Source organism: Scaptodrosophila lebanonensis, unplaced genomic scaffold, assembly GCF_003285725.1.
Source record: "Scaptodrosophila lebanonensis strain 11010-0011.00,11010-0021.00 unplaced genomic scaffold, SlebRS2 tig00001415-arrow-pilon, whole genome shotgun sequence".
In the NCBI taxonomy this organism is placed as follows: Eukaryota; Metazoa; Arthropoda; class Insecta; order Diptera; family Drosophilidae; genus Scaptodrosophila; species Scaptodrosophila lebanonensis.
The window spans coordinates 9,417,235-9,437,190 of record NW_022060742.1 but is presented as its reverse complement, the minus strand read 5'-3'; the positions used below and the strand labels follow the sequence as shown (position 1 = coordinate 9,437,190).

Here is a 19,956-nt window from a genome sequence, read left to right as displayed (position 1 = left end):
TTTGCACTCATATATGAAAGACATTTTTTGCACTTGCCTCACTTATAATTCCCAACCAGTTAGAGCAGCTCGCAATAGGTTCTCTACTTGCTTAGATGAGAAAAGCATACTTACCTGGCGTAGGAGTTAACCATGATCACGAAGGTGGTTCTCCCGGAGTGAGGCTCTGCCATTGCACCTCGGTGGGGTTGACCTCCGCGATTATTCCTAATGCGAATAACTCGTGCGTGTAATTTTTGTTAGCCGGGAATGGCGTTCGCGCCGTCCCGAAATTATAAATACATTGAATTGGGGAAAGTGAAGAGAAGTGCTTGTGGATTTATAAAAAATCAAATGTTATAGAATAAGTATTAAAACGCTTTAGAGTAGTGTGTGTGTGCAGTACTTTAAATTGAGAAAGCTGTTTCTAACTAGATGGAATTTTCAGAACAAACCCTAAAAAAAATGGTTATGATTTTATCAATTTATTTGTTGTAAGGTGATATTTAATATGCATTTTACATTAACCTCCAGTTCTGCGAGGTTCGCTTACATACCGATCATCCGTTAATAATTATTAAGCACTTGGTAGTCAAAGCAGCCAAGGGCGTAGGTAGCTTTTACCAAAGGATAAATAATGCACGATGCATTTAAAAAAATAACGTATGTATATGATCAATGAAAAACTTCAACAAATCCAACTCAGATCCATTTTAAGGCGAAATATTGCGTTTTCAAAATGAACGTGTGGTCGACTTGAAAGCAGCATAGTAACCTGACAAAGTCTTAATTATTAATTAAAAAAAGCCAAACACATTTCTATAAAATCCAGAATTCCCAAATTTCTCCGGCAATCGGCCTTTTAAAACAACCAGATTTGATGGGAAAAGAGCGAAATTCAATTTCGTATATATTGTAAACACGTTCCTGAAAACGTCTGATTTTAAATAACATGATAATGAAATGTATTTCGGGCAGAATTCCGCAAGTGTACTCTAGGTATGTATGTATATTTTTCCCCCTCCTATATTTAAAAAAATTAAAAGAAATTGTTTGCTTGCAACACTTCAATACGTTGAATATTTATTTCATAAAATGTTATTCAAAGATATTAATGCTTTATATATGTATGTATTTGTATATAGATATATATGTATGTATATATGTTATAGATGTATGTATGTATATAGGTAGGTCTATAACTGCCAAAGGGACATTAACATGTTGCTTCACAAATACCAAATATATAATTATAATGTGTAACCACTTAGGTACATACATATATCTGTTTGCTATATTAACGATCGGTTATAAGAAGTTGAAAACACAAGCAACACCTAAAAAATGCGTTTCGATATCGACTGAGATTATTACGTTTGTTCAGTACCGTCATTTGTAATATGTACAGGATGCGCCATCTTTTATGTCGGTATGTAAACATTGAATATCTTTGGAAATAAACAACCGATTTTCAAGTATGAGATATTTTTGTTTAATTTGGTTCTGTACAATTTCTTGAAGTGAGGTTTTGAACACTGGTCTCCTCAAGTCAATCGGTTCACTAATGACAAATTTATTCAATATTTACATACCGACATAAAAGATGGCGCACCCTGTAGTTAAGCTTCGTATTTTTGTATCATTGTATAGGAGATCAGCATACCAATTTAATTTTTTGTTAAAGAACACAAACACGTATAACATTTAAACATATTGTTTTCTAAACTTGATTTAGATTCAGTTAAATTTCTAGTTATTGTCCTTGGATTTGGATATAAGTTTATGAAACTGTTTGTTTGCTTTCTCCTCGGGTTCGTTCAATTATAATATTTTGTTCACTCTTCAAGCACTCTAATTGACTCTTACAACAGCTTTAGCGCATCGTTTTTGGAGGGCATTTCATGAATATACTATATTTTCCACCCACACCCCAGGCAAGTCAAGTCGAGGCCATGTGAGCATTTGCGCTCGTCTGGGCCAAAGTTGTAAAGAATAAAACTAAATATAAACGTATTTAATGGTGTAAAAACGAAAGTCTTTTAAGTGTACACTAAACTAAAATCGCGAAAAATAAAAATCACAAATTTCAAATTGGTTTTCTGTAGAAAACAAACGAATTTCTCTATTATTAGACGATGATGCAGACGCTCACAAGACAGGGACATCGGGCAGAGCCACGGAAAGTGTTTAACCTTTGCACGATGGGTCAACCACACCACCTGGGCCCGGCAGACCGCTGGGTTTTCCAGTTAGATAGGCATCCACTTGTCTCGCTGCCTGACGACCTTCGGTGATGGCCCAGACGACAAGTGACTGACCGCGACGGCAATCTATAGAAGGCAATAAAGAGTGAATCATAAGTACATTTCTTTATGGTTGTTAAATTTCTAAAGGTTACCTCCTGCTGCAAAGATCTTCGAATTGGAAGTGCCGTAATTACCATTACAGGCTTTAATATTGCCGCGAGGGTCGAGCTCGAGGCCCAATTCATTGGGCACAGTCTTCTCTGGTCCCAGGAAGCCCATAGCCAACAGTATTAGGTCGGCTGCAAAGTATTTCTCTGAGCCAGCCACCTCTTGCATGCGCCATTGGCCAGTCTCTGTCTTTGTCCATTCAACTTGAATGGTTTGGACGCCCTTAATGTGACCGTTCTCGCCAATAAACTCTTTGGTTGTGGTGCAATACTGCCGGGGATCCTTTCCAAATTTCACACGCACCTCCTCATGTCCATAGTCGACGCGGAATACTTTCGGCCATTGCGGCCATGGGTTGTCATCGGCTCGCTTCTGCGGTGGTTCTGGCAGAATCTCAAAAGTGGTAATACTCTTGGCGCCCTGACGCAATGAGGTTGCAATGCAATCGCAGCCCGTATCTCCGCCACCAATTATAATCACATCCTTGCCTGCGGCCGAAATGATCTCCTTCTTTCCGCCCAATTGCTTCTTCTGCTGTGCTTCAAGGAACTCCATCGCAAAGTGTATGCCCTGTAAATCGCGGTTGGCTAGCGGAAGATCACGTGGCCAAGTCGATCCCGTCGTTAGCAGCACTGCGTCGTATCTGTAAGCAATGTTTTTGTTAGGTATACCCCAATAAGGCAACAACCAGAGGTGGTACTTACTCGCTTAGCAACTGATCTGCCTTCAAATCTTTGCCGACATGCACATTGGTGCGGAATTCTATACCCTCTTCAGCCATTAAATCGACACGACGCTTTACTACATCCTTGGACAGCTTCATTGTCGGTATACCGTATTGGAGCAGACCTCCCACGCGATCATTGCGCTCGAAAACTGTCACTAAGTGGCCGGCGCGATTCAGCTGTTGAGCCGACGCCAGACCAGAGGGACCAGATCCTACAATGGCCACACGCTTGCCACTGCGTACCTCCGGTATTTCGGGCTTGATCCAGCCCTGTTCAAAAGCATAGTCTATGATGGCGCACTCGATGTTTTTAATGGTCACAGCCGGTTCCGAAATACCCAGAACACAGGAGCCCTCGCAGGGGGCAGGGCACACCCGACCCGTAAACTCGGGGAAATTGTTCGTCTGTAGCAGCTGGCGCAGTGCCTCTTTCCACTCGCCGTGGAATACCAAATCATTCCACTTGGGAATTATATTTCCCAATGGACAACCGGTGGAGTTAGATTGGCAGAATGGTACTCCGCATTCCATGCAACGAGCTGCCTGCACCTTCAGATTCTTGCGCACATGTGGGAAGTTATAGACTTCATCCCAATCTTGTTGGCGCTGCTCTGCGTCACGGTAAGGTGCCGCTTCGCGCTTGTATTTTACAAAACCGCGTGTCTTGTCCAACACACGATCGGCACGCTTCTGCTCCAATGCAATGTCTTGTATGGCCTCTTCGATGTCCTTGATGTGGGGCTCGTGCTTGCCGTTACCATTCTCAATGCTCTTGATAGGCTGTTTGACCAGCGCGGTATTTGTTTGCTGCTCTTCCATATCTTTCAGTGCCTTCTGGTATTCGTATGGGAATACTTTGACGAACTTCGCTTGAGATTCCGACCAATTGTTAAGTATATCCTTGGCAACCTTGGAGCCAGTCTTCTCAATAAAGTCGCGAAGCAATTCCTTAACTTTATCCACATCCTGCTCAAGCTGAAGCGGCAACAACTCAACGGACTCGGCATTGACCTTGGGCTTGAAGGAGCCATCGATATCGTAGACATAGGCGATGCCGCCAGACATGCCCGCAGCGAAGTTGCGACCTGTCAAGCCAAGGATCAATACCAATCCACCGGTCATGTACTCGCATCCGTGATCGCCAACGCCTTCCACGACGGCTGTGACGCCCGAGTTGCGCACACAAAAGCGTTCAGCGGCAATACCTCGAAAATAGGCCGTACCCTCGGTAGCGCCATATAGACAAACGTTGCCCACAATGACGTTCAGGTGGGACTCGAAAGGTGAGCTGTCTGGTGGCGAAATAACCACATTACCACCACACAATCCCTTGCCCACATAGTCGTTGGCGTCTCCCTTCAGTGTAACGTTTACACCGCGCGCCAAAAACGCACAGAAGCTCTGTCCGGCCGATCCCTCCAAGTAGATGTCTATGCTCTTGTCAGCAGGTAATCCGGCTTCACCATATTTACTGCAAGGGAACAAAATGACGAAATGCTCTATGTGGAAAAGCCGCCTTCTGGACACTTACCAAGCAATGTGATAGCTCAGTGTGGAACCAAAAGCGCGCTCCTCATTATGTATATGCATCTTGATGGATACATTATCATCGGTGCCATTAAAAATTTGCTGGGCCTTGGCTATAAGCAGGTTGTCGGAACGCTTCTCCAACTGGAAGTCCTGCTTTACAGAGCCGCCGACTATGTTGGTGCCTGGCCTTAGCTCCAGGGCATTCTGAAGTAACAGCTTCAGGTCTAGGGTTCCGGCTTTGCTGCCACGTTGACTGGTGATGCGCAAAAGATCGGTACGACCAATAAGATCCTGGAACTTGCGAATACCTAGATTGGCCATGATTTGGCGAATCTGTTCAGGGAAAGAGATTACCACAGAGATAGGTTATTTTAATTAAGGCAACACCTCATAACTCGATGCTTACATCTTCGGCGAGCATGAAGAAGAAATTGATAACGTGCTCGGGTTTGCCGGTGAACTTTTTGCGTAAAACAGGATCCTGGGTGGCAATACCAACGGGGCAAGTATTTAAATGACATTTGCGCATCATGGTGCATCCTTTGAATGGAATGTTTTATAATCGGTGCAAATATATTGATAGATCATTACTTACCCATGACAATCAGCGGGGCTGTGCTGAAACCAAATTCATCCGCACCCAGTAGTGCGGCAACAACCACATCGAAGCCGGTGCGGAGTTGTCCGTCCGCTTGCACAACCACTCTGGAGAATTGAGTGCAGGGGCAGAAGAAGCAGGTGCAGGAGCAGGAGCAGAAGCAGAGGGAGACACGACATAGAAAGGGAGGCAATGTTAGGAAATCTTTCATAGCTTTGGTATAAGTAATGAGAAGAAATTACTAATGGAGCACAGCGCGGCGTTTTCGAACGTTCGTGCGAGCGAGCGAGCGAGCGACTGAGTGAGTAGCGAGTGGGTGGAGTTGGACTGGACCCATCGATTTGATTCATTTCATGTGATTTGATTTGATTTCAATTCGTTTCATTTGAGTTGCTTTGCTTTGGCTTAAATAGTGACAATTGGAACGACGTATAACGAGGAGCAAGGTGAGAGAAGAAGCATACGAGACCATCTCGTGCGTATGGTTCTGATTTTGATCGATTATTATTTTTTCTAAAATTTATTATTGATACACAACAAGACAATTGCGACATACACAGCATCATTATCTGTATCATCATCGTCATCATCTTCGTCCGCATCCGCGTCCGCGATTGCGACTGCGTATCATCACATTCCATTTCCATTTGACTTCCCGCTGGTTCGCTGGGGTTTCTGTCTTGGGTCTGGGTGTGTTTTTGTGTGTATTAGTGAAACGTCGTATTCATTGTCAAGCGAAACCACTTCCCACTGCCAACAAGACCAAGGACCAGCCCAATTATTCCAACTAGTGTTATAGTTGTTGATTGTTTTGGGTATTGGTTACTCTTCGTCTTTCAATGCAACGAAATATTCTCATTTTTTCACATTTTTTTTCTCAATTCGCAACATTTTTTCGTGGATATTTTCAATGCGCAAATCTCAAAATCCAACGATGTCATCTGGATAACCAGGCACTTCAGTAATGTTTCGTTTATGATTAGTAACAAAAGGGAGGGTGTTGGTCGGGAGCTTACCTTGACCGCAGATTATTTAAGACAAGTACTTGATGTGTTTCAGCGATACCCAATTCCCAGGGTAGACCTGCGCTCTTAATGCCTGTCCAGGAGCTGGCACCGGTGCCACCATCGTGGCCAGAAATGACAATGTGCTCAGCCTTGCCCTGTCGCAAGAAATCATGATATTTTAAAGGACCAGTATTTCGGAAAAGAAGCATCTTTTATTTACCTTGGCAACCCCGGATGCCACCACGCCAACACCTACTTCGGATACAAGCTTGACGCTGATACGTGCATTAGGATTCGAGCACTTCAAATCATATATAAGCTCAGCCAAATCCTCGATGGAGTAGATATCGTGATGTGGTGGTGGCGAGATCAGACCCACTCCTGGTACGGATTTACGCGTTTTGGCTATGTCTTTTGTTACCTTATAGCCCGGCAACTCGCCGCCTTCGCCTGGCTTGGCACCTTGCGCCATTTTGATTTGCAAATCATCTGCATTAGCCAGATACGAAGCCGTTACACCAAAGCGCCCAGAAGCTACTTGCTTGATGGCGGAGCGCCGGCTGTGCTCTGGCACTTGATCTGTAAAAGAAGTAACACCATATGGTTGAGACAATGAAACCAAGTCGGCCTTCTTAAAACTTACTCAGGTAGCGATCAGAATCCTCGCCGCCCTCTCCGGTGTTGCTCTTGCCACCAATGCGATTCATCGTAATGGCCAAAGTCTGGTGAGCCTCGAGTGAGATGCTGCCAAAGCTCATGGCTCCAGTTGCGAAACTATAGATGAAAAAACGTGAAATCTACTGCAAAAAATTGTACTTTGTAGGTACACGCACCGCTTAACAATCTCACTGGCCGGTTCAACTTCGGACAGATCAATTTTCTGGCGATCAGTTACGAACTCCAGCTGTCCACGTAGTGCGCACTTCTTTACACTATCCAGAGTGGTCTTTTTGAAAGCCTCGAAGGCGTTAAGGTTCTTATTAACTGCTGCCTCTTGCAGGCTTCCAATGGAAGAGGGCTCGTTGATGTGTGCCTCGCCACCATGACGCCAATGATATTGGCCAGGATTGCGTAGGATGCGAGTATCTGGCGATACCTTACCATACGAGAGCTGGAAGCGCTCCAGGCCCTCCTTGGCGAGTATTTCCAGAGTAACTCCACCAATGCGACTCTGTGTGCCACGGAAACATTTGTTGATTAGTTCCCCACCCAGACCTACAGCCTCGAAGATCTGCGCGCTCTTATACGACTGCAATGTGCTGATGCCCATCTTAGCCATGACTTTGGCTATGCCAGTGTCGATAGCTTGAGCGTAAGCGGCATAAATCTGCTTATTAGTGACGTCGCTGTCAATTACTCCATCGTCTCGCAGCGCTTGGGCCAGTTCGAAGGCCAGATACGGACAGATGGCATCGGCACCGTAGCCCAGCAGAACGCATACGTGATGAACCTCTCGCGCCTCAGCCGTCTCCACAATAATGCCAACTTTCATGCGTTGCAGAGTTTCGATGAGATGGTGATGTAGCGCACCCAGAGCCAGCAGAGCCGATACGGCAGCGCGACCACCACTGCCAACCCGTCGATCGGACACCACAAGCAACTGGTAGCCAGCATTGGCCGCAGCTACACCCTCGCGACATATCCGGTCAATGCACTCGATGTAGCCGCTTACACCTTCGCTGTATTGGAATGTTAAGTCCAAGACCTTGGTCTTCCATCCGCGGTGCGTGTTGCGCTTTAGCAGATTGGTATCTGGAATGCTCAATATGGGATTGGGCAGCCAAATGCGATGCACCTGCTGAGCCGAAGGCTGCAATAGATTGGCTTCGGGTCCGACCGGACACTGCATGGACATGACGACCTTCTCGCGGAATGGATCAATAGGCGGATTGGTGACCTGTGCGAACAGCTGCTTGAAGTACTCATAGACCACGGGCTGAAATGCGGACAGGCATGCCAGAGGAGCATCGTTACCCATCGAGCCCAACGCTTCTTTTCTGCAAATACGAAACACGAATCAGGCGCTAGGATCAATTGTCTCCCGTAACTATTCATTGCTTATCACATACTTGTTCTTGAACATCGGAATGAGCAGCATACTGACAGTCTCCGTGGTATAACCGAAGAGCGAGAGACGTGGATCGAAAATGCCACGCTGTGAGGCCGGCAACTGTGGCACATCCTCAGCAGGTGTGTTCAGGACATTTGCATTGCGTATCTCATCCAGCGTTATCTGTTGATTCGGGTGGAAGGCAAAAAGGACGATTGTTATTTCATTCGGTTGATAATACAAGGACAAATGCAGGGGCATGCAACAAAACTACAAAAAATCGCAAAGCAAAAGTCCAACATAGGCACGGGCGTCGCCGTCGTGGGGTCTAAATAACTCACCATCTGTGTTAGTCCACATTAAACATATTTTTTTGGGGGGACGGGGCACATTGAAAGCGTGAGAGAGAAATGGACAAATTTTTATACATTTAATTAAGAATTTTGATTACGAGTGTGTGTCTCGTGTTTCGAACTTGGTTCTCGGCTAACAACGACCTACAGCCTGAGATGATTAGTGGAGATTGTGTATATGCTTTGGATGACTGTAAATGGATGACTGGAAGTGGTAGCAGTCATATATCTTTTCACTTACCTTCTGCTGCAACCAGTCCGAGTGGGGACGCGATTTGGCAATCTTCGACTTCAGCTCAATGTCCTGAATAAACTTCTTTTCCTTTGTATCCACGAGCAACATACGACCCGGCTTGAGGCGACTTTTTAGAGTAACTTGCGATGGATCCACATCATACACGCCCACTTCGGAGGCCATGACCAGCACGTTCTCCTTGGTTATGTAGAAGCGCGAAGGACGCAGCCCATTGCGATCTAGTACGGCGCCAATGTAACGACCATCTGTGAAGGAGATCAATGCCGGGCCGTCCCAAGGCTCCATGACGCATGCAGCCCACTGATAGAAATCGCGCTTCTCCTGAGGCATCGTCTTGTCATTCTGCCAAGCCTCGGGCACCATAGTCATTACCGATTCAGGCAGCGTGCGATCGCTAGCCATCGTGATGAACTCCAGCACGCAGTCGAACGAGCCAGAATCAGATAGATTGGGCTCCACCACGGGGTAGAGCTTCTTCAGGTCCTCCCCAAATAGTTCCGACTGCATCACTCCCTCACGAGCCTTCATTAGATTAACATTGCCGCGCAGCGTGTTAATCTCACCATTGTGTGCCAGCACACGTAGTGGATGGGCGCGTTCCCATGATGGAAAGGTGTTGGTAGAGAAGCGCGTGTGGACCAAAGCCAGATAGGTCTCGAATTCCGGATTCTGTAGATCGGTGTAATAGTCCCACAATTGATCGGATGTAAAGAGACCCTTGTAGACCACGGTGCGATCTGACAACGAACAGATGTAGAAACGACGGCCCTGACGAGCCAATTCATGGCTGGCGCGTTTACGCAGCACAAACACCTGACGCTGGAAGTCCTTCTCATCGGTGCCGGCCGCACGGCCTACGAAAACCTGACGGGACAATGGCTCAGATTTTAATGCCACTGTGCCAATGGCATTCTGATTGGCTGGAACGGTGCGCCAGCCAATTACTTCCAGACCCAGACTTTTGGCCAACTCATCGAATTCGGACTCAGCAGCCGCATGCGTTGCGTTATCCAGATAGAAAATGCCTGTGGCATAGTGGCCCAGCTCCGGCAAGGTCACACCTTGTGCGGCACTGCAACGATAGGTGAAGAAGGCATGGGGGAGGGGCGTAAGTACTGGCACGCAATTTAATCAGTTGATATATTAGAAGAGGCACCACCGCTGAGCCAGACTCTAATTGAAGCAGATTTATAGACGCTGCGGGGTGCTATTCATAGTTGCTAGTTCGAGATCGTTCTTAAGTTCGCCTTAATTTCTCAGTTCCTTCCAGAACGACAAGAAATCATCTTCCCCTTTTCCTTAGTAGGTGTACAATTGATTATGCATCGCACAATCCTTTTACGGTTTTATGCTCATCTTATAATCGGTATTTTCACCTGCTCTCAACTGAACTGTCTCTTCCTTTAATAAAAGCCTCTCTTTTCAGCCATCTCCGGAATCTCTGCCCAGGATCGGCTGTGAGACGGGGCATAGCTTGCCGGACTGGGTAAAAAATCTTCCCCCACCGGGCCTGAGACTCAATTTTTTTCTTATGAAAATTAGCTTTTAAGTAATTCTAAGCTTCTTCTCTGTTAAGATTTTCTTTTTTTCACACCGGTAGATCTATTGACGCCTCTAACCACACTTGGTTGTGAGACGGGGCACGGCTAGCCGAAGGGCAAATAATATTCCCCCACCGGGTCGGAGGCGTTAATTAGATATTATTGTAATTTGATTAGATTTCTCCTTCTTAGGCTTTTCTAGCTTACAAGAGGCTTTTTATAATTTGTATATATTTTCCTCCTACTTGTATGTCGACAGTCAATGTTTGTTGACATAAATAAATAAATAAAAATAAATTCCATATTCATTCATGGGCCGTTCGCTCAGCTGTGCAATTTTTATACCTCCCCCGTACGTCTATCAACCTATACCACCCGATTTATGTGACGAACCAAGTCGCACCTTATCAATATCTCAAGTCGGCTGTCACTGTCAATGCCTGTCAACGGCTGCTCGTACGTCTGCTCTCCTACGTCTCATCTTAAGTGTAATAAGCTTGTTCTTACTACGTCGTATCTCGCAATGCTGGGGGCCACATGGGGGGCTTATATACATATATGCACAACGCTTATACATACATATATACTATACTTATACTCATAAGCAGCAATGCAAATTACTGAGAGGCATATCTGGCGATTATTGTCGCCTTAATGCGGTCCCTGAACTTGGCAATCGGAAACTTGTTGCTGACCCCACCTATAGTACATGTGTACCTACATATGTCCATACACATATTAATTTGCTTAAAACACGCCCTGGCACATACATATCAGGAGCGCCAATCATGTGGCACGTGCGTGTTACGAACGCGTTATTAGAAAATATTATATTTCACAATTCCGAATGGATTTGCATCGCCGACCTGATTGTTATCGGTTCAATCAGACTCGACGAATGCCCAAAACTGTTCTGCCTAGACGCTAATTAAACAAGATTTACAGCTCTTATTCGTGTCGAGTCTATCATTTGCCATTACGTAGTTTTACGACCGGCCTGGTCACAACAAATTGCGCCCCCAATGCCCCCAAATGTCCACAGATTTTATAGACAGCTGGCTACTCGGCTGATCGGCCGACATTTGTCTGTTGGTTTGTACTTTTGATTACATGCCGTCGAAAGCATTTTAGTGATTGGCTTGCGCAGCAAATTTGTTGAACTTGGAATAATTTGCACGCGATCTCTGTGTAGCTCTTAATAATAAAAATTGTTAATGCGTTTTAGTAAGCTATATATATATATATATATATATATATATATATATATATACTCTGAGTACATACGGGTAATACATTCAGTTTTTGGGATTATGATGTACTTGTGGTTACAGTAATTTGATATTTCGGGAGATTTTAGAGTAAGTTATTACCAAAAATTGAACAACTACATAAGAAACTTAAATACTTTAGGACTCTAAAAGTCTATTCGACTTGCTTTCTGGAACGCTTATTTAAGGATTTAGGATAAATTTGTTACAAATTAATAAATAGATTTTAATTTCCCTTCGATAATAGTGTGTTTTCATTTTTAAGCACCTTTTAGTTACAAAATCGAAGTATTTTATGAAATATTGAAAACTGCGCTAATTCCAAAGTAGAAAGACTAAAAATGATGCCTCTCAGTCGAAATCTGGAAAGAAATCTAATGTTGTCAAACAATTTTGAGTTCCTGACAAAAACAAATCTTAAATTGCAGAAATATGTATAATATTCAAAATTAATATTAATGTTGCCTAATAATTTTTTAATTTTACATACACACATAAAATAATAAGTGAATTCTATTGTAGATATTTAATTTAATTATATCTCAAATAAAATTGCTGTAAACGCTATTACTATTGGTAATTTTCCAATTTGGATGAAAACGATCACCATAAGTTTTCCGTGTTTTAAGAAAGTAAAATTAACTTATACCCAAATATTTATTTATAAGCTTCAATTAAGCAAATCTCAATATTCAAATCTGCCAAAATAGATAAATGGTTTCTATTTTATTTTAAAGCCTATGAATTCAAATATTTGGTCCTACCGTATTAAAATTCGTTATTTAAAAAAATGTTTTTAATTCTTAATAACAATTTAATTATACAAATTTATAACCGGAATCGCTTCATTCAAAATTCTTTGAAATATATAAATTATATAATCCGCCCATACACATATATAAAATATAATTATTTAATTTTTTTTCCATTTTCGTACTGAATAATACGTTTTTTAACAACTTTATCTGCTATAAGTATAAAAATTCATTTATGTGGCCATTAAACATTTACACCCGCCATAACTCGTTTCTTAATTCCCAGAACATTTGTCATAAACAAAACCTTACGTTTTTTTTACCAATCTAATAAAATATTTTATATTTTTTACGATTTATCTCAAAGTCTCGCGTGTTTTTCCATTCTAATGTATTTTGGGAGCAATTACAGAATTATGGAATAATATACACAGAAAAAACAAATGTATGCACAAACTTTCTAAACAAGTGCTAGTATTTACACACAAATGTACATACTTATGTATGTATACATATGTATGTACATAAAGAATGCGGCAAAGCGTGACGAAGATGGAAATACGTGCCAAATACTGGCAAAATAAACATGGGTCAGGCCGGGAACAGTGAGAGAGTCGAACTCGAGAGGTAACGCCAGCGTATGCATGGACAGCAAACTATTTTTGACGTACATATGTATGTATGTATGTACACTCGCTAACGACGAAGACCAGAATGGCGGGACTGAGCCAGAAAGCTGTGTGTGTGTGTGTGTGTGTGTACCCGATGTATGTATGTATGTATGTACAGACAGACGGCAGCTGCAGACTATTTTCGTATTTCGCGCACGAGATCGCCACGGTATCGCCAACAGTGCGGCCACCGCCGCCCTCTCCCGGATCAGCCTGCGATGGAGCTGATGATACAATGCATGCCATTCATTAATGGCAGCCGGCACCGGCATCGCCACTGGCAGTGGCTGAAGCTGACATATTGCCAAGACCGAGATCTGTCAAGGGGCGGCTGTATCCCAAGTAGATACATGCATAACATTTGTACATATGTATGGCCCTTCCCTTCCCCTCTCTTATCAGACAAATACTTACAGAGCCTTGGCATAGAGCCCGTGGGGAATGGAAGCCAAAACGCCAGCGCCATCGCCAGTGTCATTGTCACAGGCGCAAGCACCGCGATGATTCATCCGTTCTGACAGGGTCTGGGCATCACGTAGAATCTGTGGCAAAATGGAAGAGCAGGACACTCATTAGTGGAGGGGAGGGGAGTGGATCCAGATCGCCATCGCGTGCTCACCTTGTGAGAGCGCTTGCCATCGATATTGACAATGAAGCCGACGCCACAGGCCTCGTGCTCGTTCTGGGGATCGTACAGTCCCTGTGCTCGGGGTGCCTCCCAAGGCATTTGCTTATCCTTTTCTTCATTGTCATCATCGTGCTCGGCACTCAGTAAATGCGATTCATTGACTGCGTTTCCAGATTCTTCTTCTTCGAAGTCACGTTCCACACCTTCCTCCACACGTTCCACAAAATGCTCAAAATGTTCGTTGTTGATGGTATTATTATCAACAGTTGCAGTTGCACATTCTAATTCGTAATTGTCAGTGGTTATTGGTGCCATTATACGATTTTCGTTGCAGTTATTAAAAATGTTCGCTGTGTGTGTTGTTTTCTAAATTCACAATTCAATTGATTATCAGTTCTTAATATTGTTGTTTTAATCACACACACACTAAGAGAAATTCACTTGTTGGAAAATTCAGTTACAAGTTTTCAATAACAGTTTAATTAACACACAGAAGCAAAATCTGTTTATGATCTGTAAGTAAAAAAAATGAAAGCAGCACAATTTAGTATTTTATTTTAAATAATAGACGTGTACGATTTTAAAAAAGCGCTGCTCTCTACTACATTGAACTTGAGAGCCACTTTGGCATTTTATTTATGCATGTCAAAAACTATTTGGTTAACATTTGTACTTGTACATAGGTGTATGTGTACTATGTTTTATTTTTACATTAAATTTGTATTCAAATATGCACAAATGTCTTTGACATGCACACAATCACCGATTACATGCCTGCCACTTTCGTAAGGTAAATTCATTTTTAAATTAAATGCTTGCCTCAAACTATCTTGCTAGAACACGACGCTTTTGGGGCACACGCGACACTGACGGCTGCTCACAAGCGAATGAGCGGCCAATGAAGAGCAAGGCGTGCATAAAGCGCCAACAGCCGCCAGTGTTGCCTATTTAGCTATTTTCCCGCCAGTTCTTGGATATTGTGATTTATACCGTCATTGGAGTTCAGGTGTATTTTTTACCTAACAAAAATTCCAAAATAGCAATAAATGTACTAACGAACGATTTACATATGTATATGTATTAATGTTAACTAAGATCTAGAGCAACTGCATTTTTATTGCCGTATTTCCTTGTCATATTGTGAATTGCTTTTATAGATTTATTTTATAATATTTAGAAGTAGAATTAGTAATATAGTAAAAACAGCATGGTAGATTAAATCATTCGAATAGTAATAAGTCTCGTGTGAAAACTTTTTGATTATGTTTGATTCCAAATTTCTTATCTGAATAAAATATAATAAATATGTATGTACATCCAACAATAAAAGCTGAAACCTTGTCTTACTTCAATGAGACGAAAAGTAAGCTTTTTACCTGCATTATAATTAATTTAGCTATTTCTGGCCGATGTAGCCATTTTGACACTCAATAAGTGGAACACAGCTCGTGGCGCACTCTCGCTCAAAAGATCGCACTCTCACTCGCTCTCTTACATGCTCCCCATTACTCAGCAGATGTTTACTGTAAATGCAAACAGTTTATTGCGCACCCTATGCACTTTTGTATTGGCCCCTCCCCCTCCCACACCTTGCGGAATTCTTATCAACGTTTCTATGTGCTATCGATTGATTCATGCATGAGTTTTGAATCGAAACCCTACCCAACAACATATGCGTGTATGTATGTATGTATGTATGTATGTATGTATGTATGTATGTATGTATGTATGTATGTATGTATGTATGTATGTACATACATTCACTCCCGTTGCAGTGGCAGCTCTAGAATTTCGCAATTAATTAAGTCGCAATTTCATAGACGACGCTTTCTAAACATTTCGTAAGAATTTGTTGTTATTCCTCAGCTCAACTCATATTAAATAATTGAATATATAAATTCTATTGTTCAGTTTTATTTTACATAACTGCTGGAGCACACATACATACGAATGTTTTTTAAAATGAACATATGGAAATGTTTCTATGTACATACATACATACATATATATGTACATATGTACGCATGCGTGTGTGTATAAATAGCAACTCAAGCTACAACTGTGGTTTTTGCTCGTCCCGCTGCGGGGGATAAACTGTTATACATACATACATATATACGTATGTATATACATAGTTCGCTTGAGTACTGGATAAAGGCTCACTCGGCAGCGATAAACAGCAGCTATTCTATATACATACACATACATACATATGCCCAAGTATGTAGTCATGCATGTATGTATGTATGTATGTATGTACATGTGCACATGCTTAGATATTTATTTGTAAAACAATTTAAAATCATCCCACTGCTGTTATGAGTACGCACATGTGTGTGGGGCTCTCGTAAAGCCCTCTTAACTAGACCTTGAAAAATTGTGCTAAATTATTGTTGCGTTTTTTATCAATTTAGGAACTATTACTGTGAGTATTTGTTATCATCATAAATATGAGTGATATAAGTATGACAATTCCCTCTCAAAGAGCTAGTAAAATATGTGGTTAGCTGATTATATATTTAAAAATAAATAAATAAAGCGACTATGGGAGAATTATTTCATTTAATCTTTCCATTCGTCAGTCTGTTTGTTACGGAATAAGAACAAGAAAGGAATGCTAAAGTCGAGCAGGCTCAACTCTTAAATACCCTGTACCACCCCACAAAAAAGTAATTAAATTAATTTAATTAAATTAATTAATTAATTTAATTTAATTAATTAACTAAATTAATTTAATTAATTAACTAAATATTCCATGCATGCATAGATACATTTACATTTACATCAGAATCGTGCCTTATGCGTGTTTGTGTACTTGTACATATGTATGTATGTGTGCATTGGGCCTGGTTATATGGCTATAACTTTCTTTCCGATCATTCTATCATAATGAAACTTGGTATACGGATATAAAATTACTAACTGGATGTGTCTACCAAAATTTCAGTTCAAAATTCCAAGAATTACGGGAGTTATAGAAAATCGTTAATAGGGGGGGAGTGGGGGGGTGGATCAGAAAAAATGAACAAACTCGTCCTTTCTCGGTCTCAGGAGAATCTGTATACCAAGATTGGTTATTCTAGCTCTTATACTTTCGGAGATCCTTGCGTTCATACAGACAGACAGACAGACAGACAGACGGACAGACGGACAGACGGACAGACGGACATGGCTATATCGACTCGGCTTGTCATGCTGATCAAGAATATATATACTTTGTGGGGTCTACCAAGCCTCCTTCTGTGTGTTCCATGTGCACTCGCACAAAACTAATATACCCTTGTACCCTTTGGGTACAGGGTATAAAAATTAAGCCGAATTCTTAGCAATTTTACGGAATATACTTAGTGCAGTAAAGCAATCCAAAAGTTATATTTGATCAAAATTGGAAATTTTTAAATCAAATATTTCAATATTTTTGAATTGAACACACAAATTTCCAAACATTTAAATTTTGAATAGTATCTGCTGCATTAATAATTTTGCAAAAACATTTGTGAAATGGAACTTTAGAATGTATTATCTTTGTTTATCCCATTTCTTATTTGTAAATCCACTAATGTATTTATAGTACATAAATGCTTCTTAAGTCCGTGCAATTCTACACATATAAACAAATGCACCTTGTGAACACGCCACAGAACGCGCCAATTGAATTTCAATAAACAAGAATTTAATTAGATCGTGCAAATATTAAGACACCTCCAAATACCTGAACAGCCAACAAAAATTTCAATTTCATGGAAACACACATTCACGACAGCTTGCAATAACAAATTAAAAATTTCCAGCTGCATTTTTTGTTTACTGTTTACTGTTCACTTTTTTTTATTTTTGTCTAATATTTATTTTAAAATATGCACATAAATATCGCCAGATTTGACAACTGTTTTGTAGCGCTTATTTTAGAAATTATTTTCGATTATATGGCTGTGCTTCGTGCATTTTAGCAAGAAGTTTTTATATTTTTGACGAGCACTGATCGTGTTATTTATTTAAGAAAAAGCAAAAGTGAAACGGCTTAAGAGATACATTAAACTTATATAATGAATAAATATTCATCGCCCAGAGGCTAGCAAATACTAAAAGCGAAATTAGATTGTGCTAGAAGTCAAACAATTAAAAAATACTAGTCTTTATTATAGAAGAGATTTGTTCATAGAGGCAGTCCATAAAACAGCGTGCAATGATATTTGCAAAATGCAATTACACGTTGTTTATATTTGCGCGATAAATATACAAGTTTTTTAATTGAGTTCATTTGGTACGCACGTGCATAAATGTAGGTATACCTTATCAGTAACTGGCATTGTTGGAACCACAAGGTATAAAAAATCAGGCCCAGGTATTTTAAGATTTGTTGTGTTGCAACGAACGTTCCCATTTTAATCACCTACGAGGTATATACTCGCAGAAAAACTATTAAAGTTTAGTTTAAATGGCAGTCCAATTGCAATTAGATTTAAAATTTAGTATTGGTAGAAAATAAGTTGGGGAAATCAACTGAGACCAATAGTCAGAAATGGTTTTAGAAGGCCTCCTATTTATTTGCGCAACGAACAATATTTTTTCACGCATTTGTCAATATTTTAACTCTCTAATGCTCTCAATCCCACTTCAAATTTTAAAAATCTTAACTTAAGTCCAACAACTGCACCATCTGAACCTGGCATTTTTCAACATGACGCAACATTTATTTAAACAGATAGATTTGTTGGTACCCAAGAGCCATGCCATTGAAAAAATATTTTCTTTCTCTTTTCTATATCTTCCTTCCTTCCTGCATTTGACGCAGATCAGTCAAGAATTTTGTTGGTTGAAAACAAAACCGATCTCTCTCAAAAAGATGTTCTCTGAATGGACACCGCAAGTTCTCCAAAGCATCGCGTGACTGAGAAATTGTTAAATATAAATTGCATTTCGAAACATGTGTTATTTTTGGAATATAGAGCGAAGTATTGTATGAACTCAACAGATTTACGAAATGTTCAAAGTTTAGTATGAATGTTTCAAAGACAATATGCGAGAACGCGTTGAAGCTAAAAAAAATGAAATAAATAAATAAATGCAAATTCGTTCACTGCACAAAATGCTCAATAAAAAAAGCTGCCAAAATTTTCCATGACACGCGCTTGCCTTCCCATTGCCTCTAAATTTATTTAAATACAAAAATTGCTATCACTTAATAGAAATTTTTCCCCTTCGTTGTGCAAAACTATTCTGCGAATCAGAGATTCCAAAATGTGCGTGTGTGTGTCCGTGCGTGTGTTGAATTGAAGATATCAAAAAATATATACATACATAATATATATAAACATACATAGAGAACATAAATTAATCAATCAATTCAAACGATGATAAGCGGCCAAGTTCAATGGTCTATTGACCAACCGAAATAAAAAAAAAAAACTTAGAGAACGCGTGTGGGTCCACAATAGAAATCACTTCCCTGCCACACATACAATAACACTTATCATGCGATGCTCAATAAAAACGAAGAGTAGTATTATTAGTATACATGAATTAATGAAAATTATAATTGGACAAAGTCTCGCCGGCCGGCTAGAAAGCTAGCGACCTTATCTGCCTCTCTACGTCATGGCACATACACATACGATGGGACGGCGGACGGGGTGACACATTGGCGAAATAAAGCCAGTTGTTATCATCACAATTAACAAGAAACATAAAACTGAGCAGCATTCAAGTAAATAATATTGCGCATTGTAGGACCGAAGCGGGTTTCCTCTATTAAATTACCACAAATCACACTTAAGGGAGACCGAGAGAGTGAGAGAGAGGTACAAGGAATGACTTAACTAATACAGCTCTTAGGGTAAAATTTAAGTACAATTGCACATTTTTTAAAATTATAATTTGGTATTTTAAATCAAATCAAATAGCCCACTAAAATAAAAAATAAATATCAAGTAGTTCTACTACTCGTATAAGAATAACTTAAAATAAACAAAGTTATACAAAAGTATCTCATTCGCTCTTACTGTATTTGTTTTTTTAAAAGTAGCTTAAAGATTTCCAAGATAAAATAAAATATTTGCTCATAATTTATCATACATACTAAGTATATATTTGAAAATGTAAAAAAAGCTTCTCACTTTTCATCTAATTTAAAAATATTTGTATCCAACATTTGCTTAGAAGATTGTGAAAACAGAGAT

The 19,956-nt window shown here is 40.7% G+C and overlaps 1 protein-coding gene and 1 non-coding gene across 6 annotated transcripts; one reads left to right on the top strand and one right to left on the bottom strand.

The window, feature by feature from the left end:
- The first annotated feature begins 106 nt into the window (after window positions 1-106).
- Window positions 107-271, top strand: LOC115633172. The gene has a single exon (XR_003996322.1). It is a non-coding gene; the product is annotated as a U1 spliceosomal RNA (small nuclear RNA).
- Window positions 272-1,978: 1,707 nt separating this feature from the next.
- LOC115632953 (glutamate synthase [NADH], amyloplastic) lies at window positions 1,979-14,287 on the bottom strand. Of its 5 annotated transcripts, XM_030530250.1 has the most exons (15): window positions 13,769-14,275; window positions 13,564-13,691; window positions 8,900-9,986; window positions 8,647-8,649; window positions 8,325-8,488; window positions 7,089-8,252; window positions 6,899-7,029; window positions 6,476-6,834; window positions 6,265-6,410; window positions 5,246-5,355; window positions 5,057-5,190; window positions 4,652-4,983; window positions 3,098-4,591; window positions 2,378-3,036; window positions 1,979-2,309 (listed from the first exon to the last, which is right to left on the bottom strand). In XM_030530250.1, exons 1-15 carry the CDS (start codon window positions 14,090-14,092, stop codon window positions 2,167-2,169), a joined length of 6,378 nt encoding a protein of 2,125 aa, XP_030386110.1. In that variant the 5' UTR covers window positions 14,093-14,275; the 3' UTR covers window positions 1,979-2,166. The 5 variants fall into 5 exon arrangements, 4 of the variants coding, with proteins under 4 accessions (XP_030386110.1, XP_030386111.1, XP_030386112.1 ...); XM_030530251.1 differs by lacking the exon at window positions 8,647-8,649; XR_003996309.1 differs by lacking the exons at window positions 1,979-2,309; window positions 2,378-3,036; window positions 3,098-4,591; window positions 4,652-4,983; window positions 5,057-5,190 and adding an exon at window positions 5,491-6,204 and having other exon boundaries at window positions 5,279-5,355; window positions 13,769-14,287.
- Window positions 14,288-19,956: the final 5,669 nt, after the last annotated feature.

Excerpts from the sequence above, each read along its gene's own strand:
- LOC115632953 (XM_030530250.1), bottom strand. The coding sequence starts at position 14,092 with ATGGCACCAATAACCACTGACAATTACGAATTAGAATGTGCAACTGCA. Across the intron at positions 5,356-6,264 it reads TTAAATAATCTGCGGTCAAG|AGTGGTTGTGCAAGCGGACG; the intron begins GTAAGCTCCCGA and ends TCAATTCTCCAG. Across the intron at positions 2,310-2,377 it reads GAAGATCTTTGCAGCAGGAG|ATTGCCGTCGCGGTCAGTCA; the intron begins GTAACCTTTAGA and ends TGCCTTCTATAG.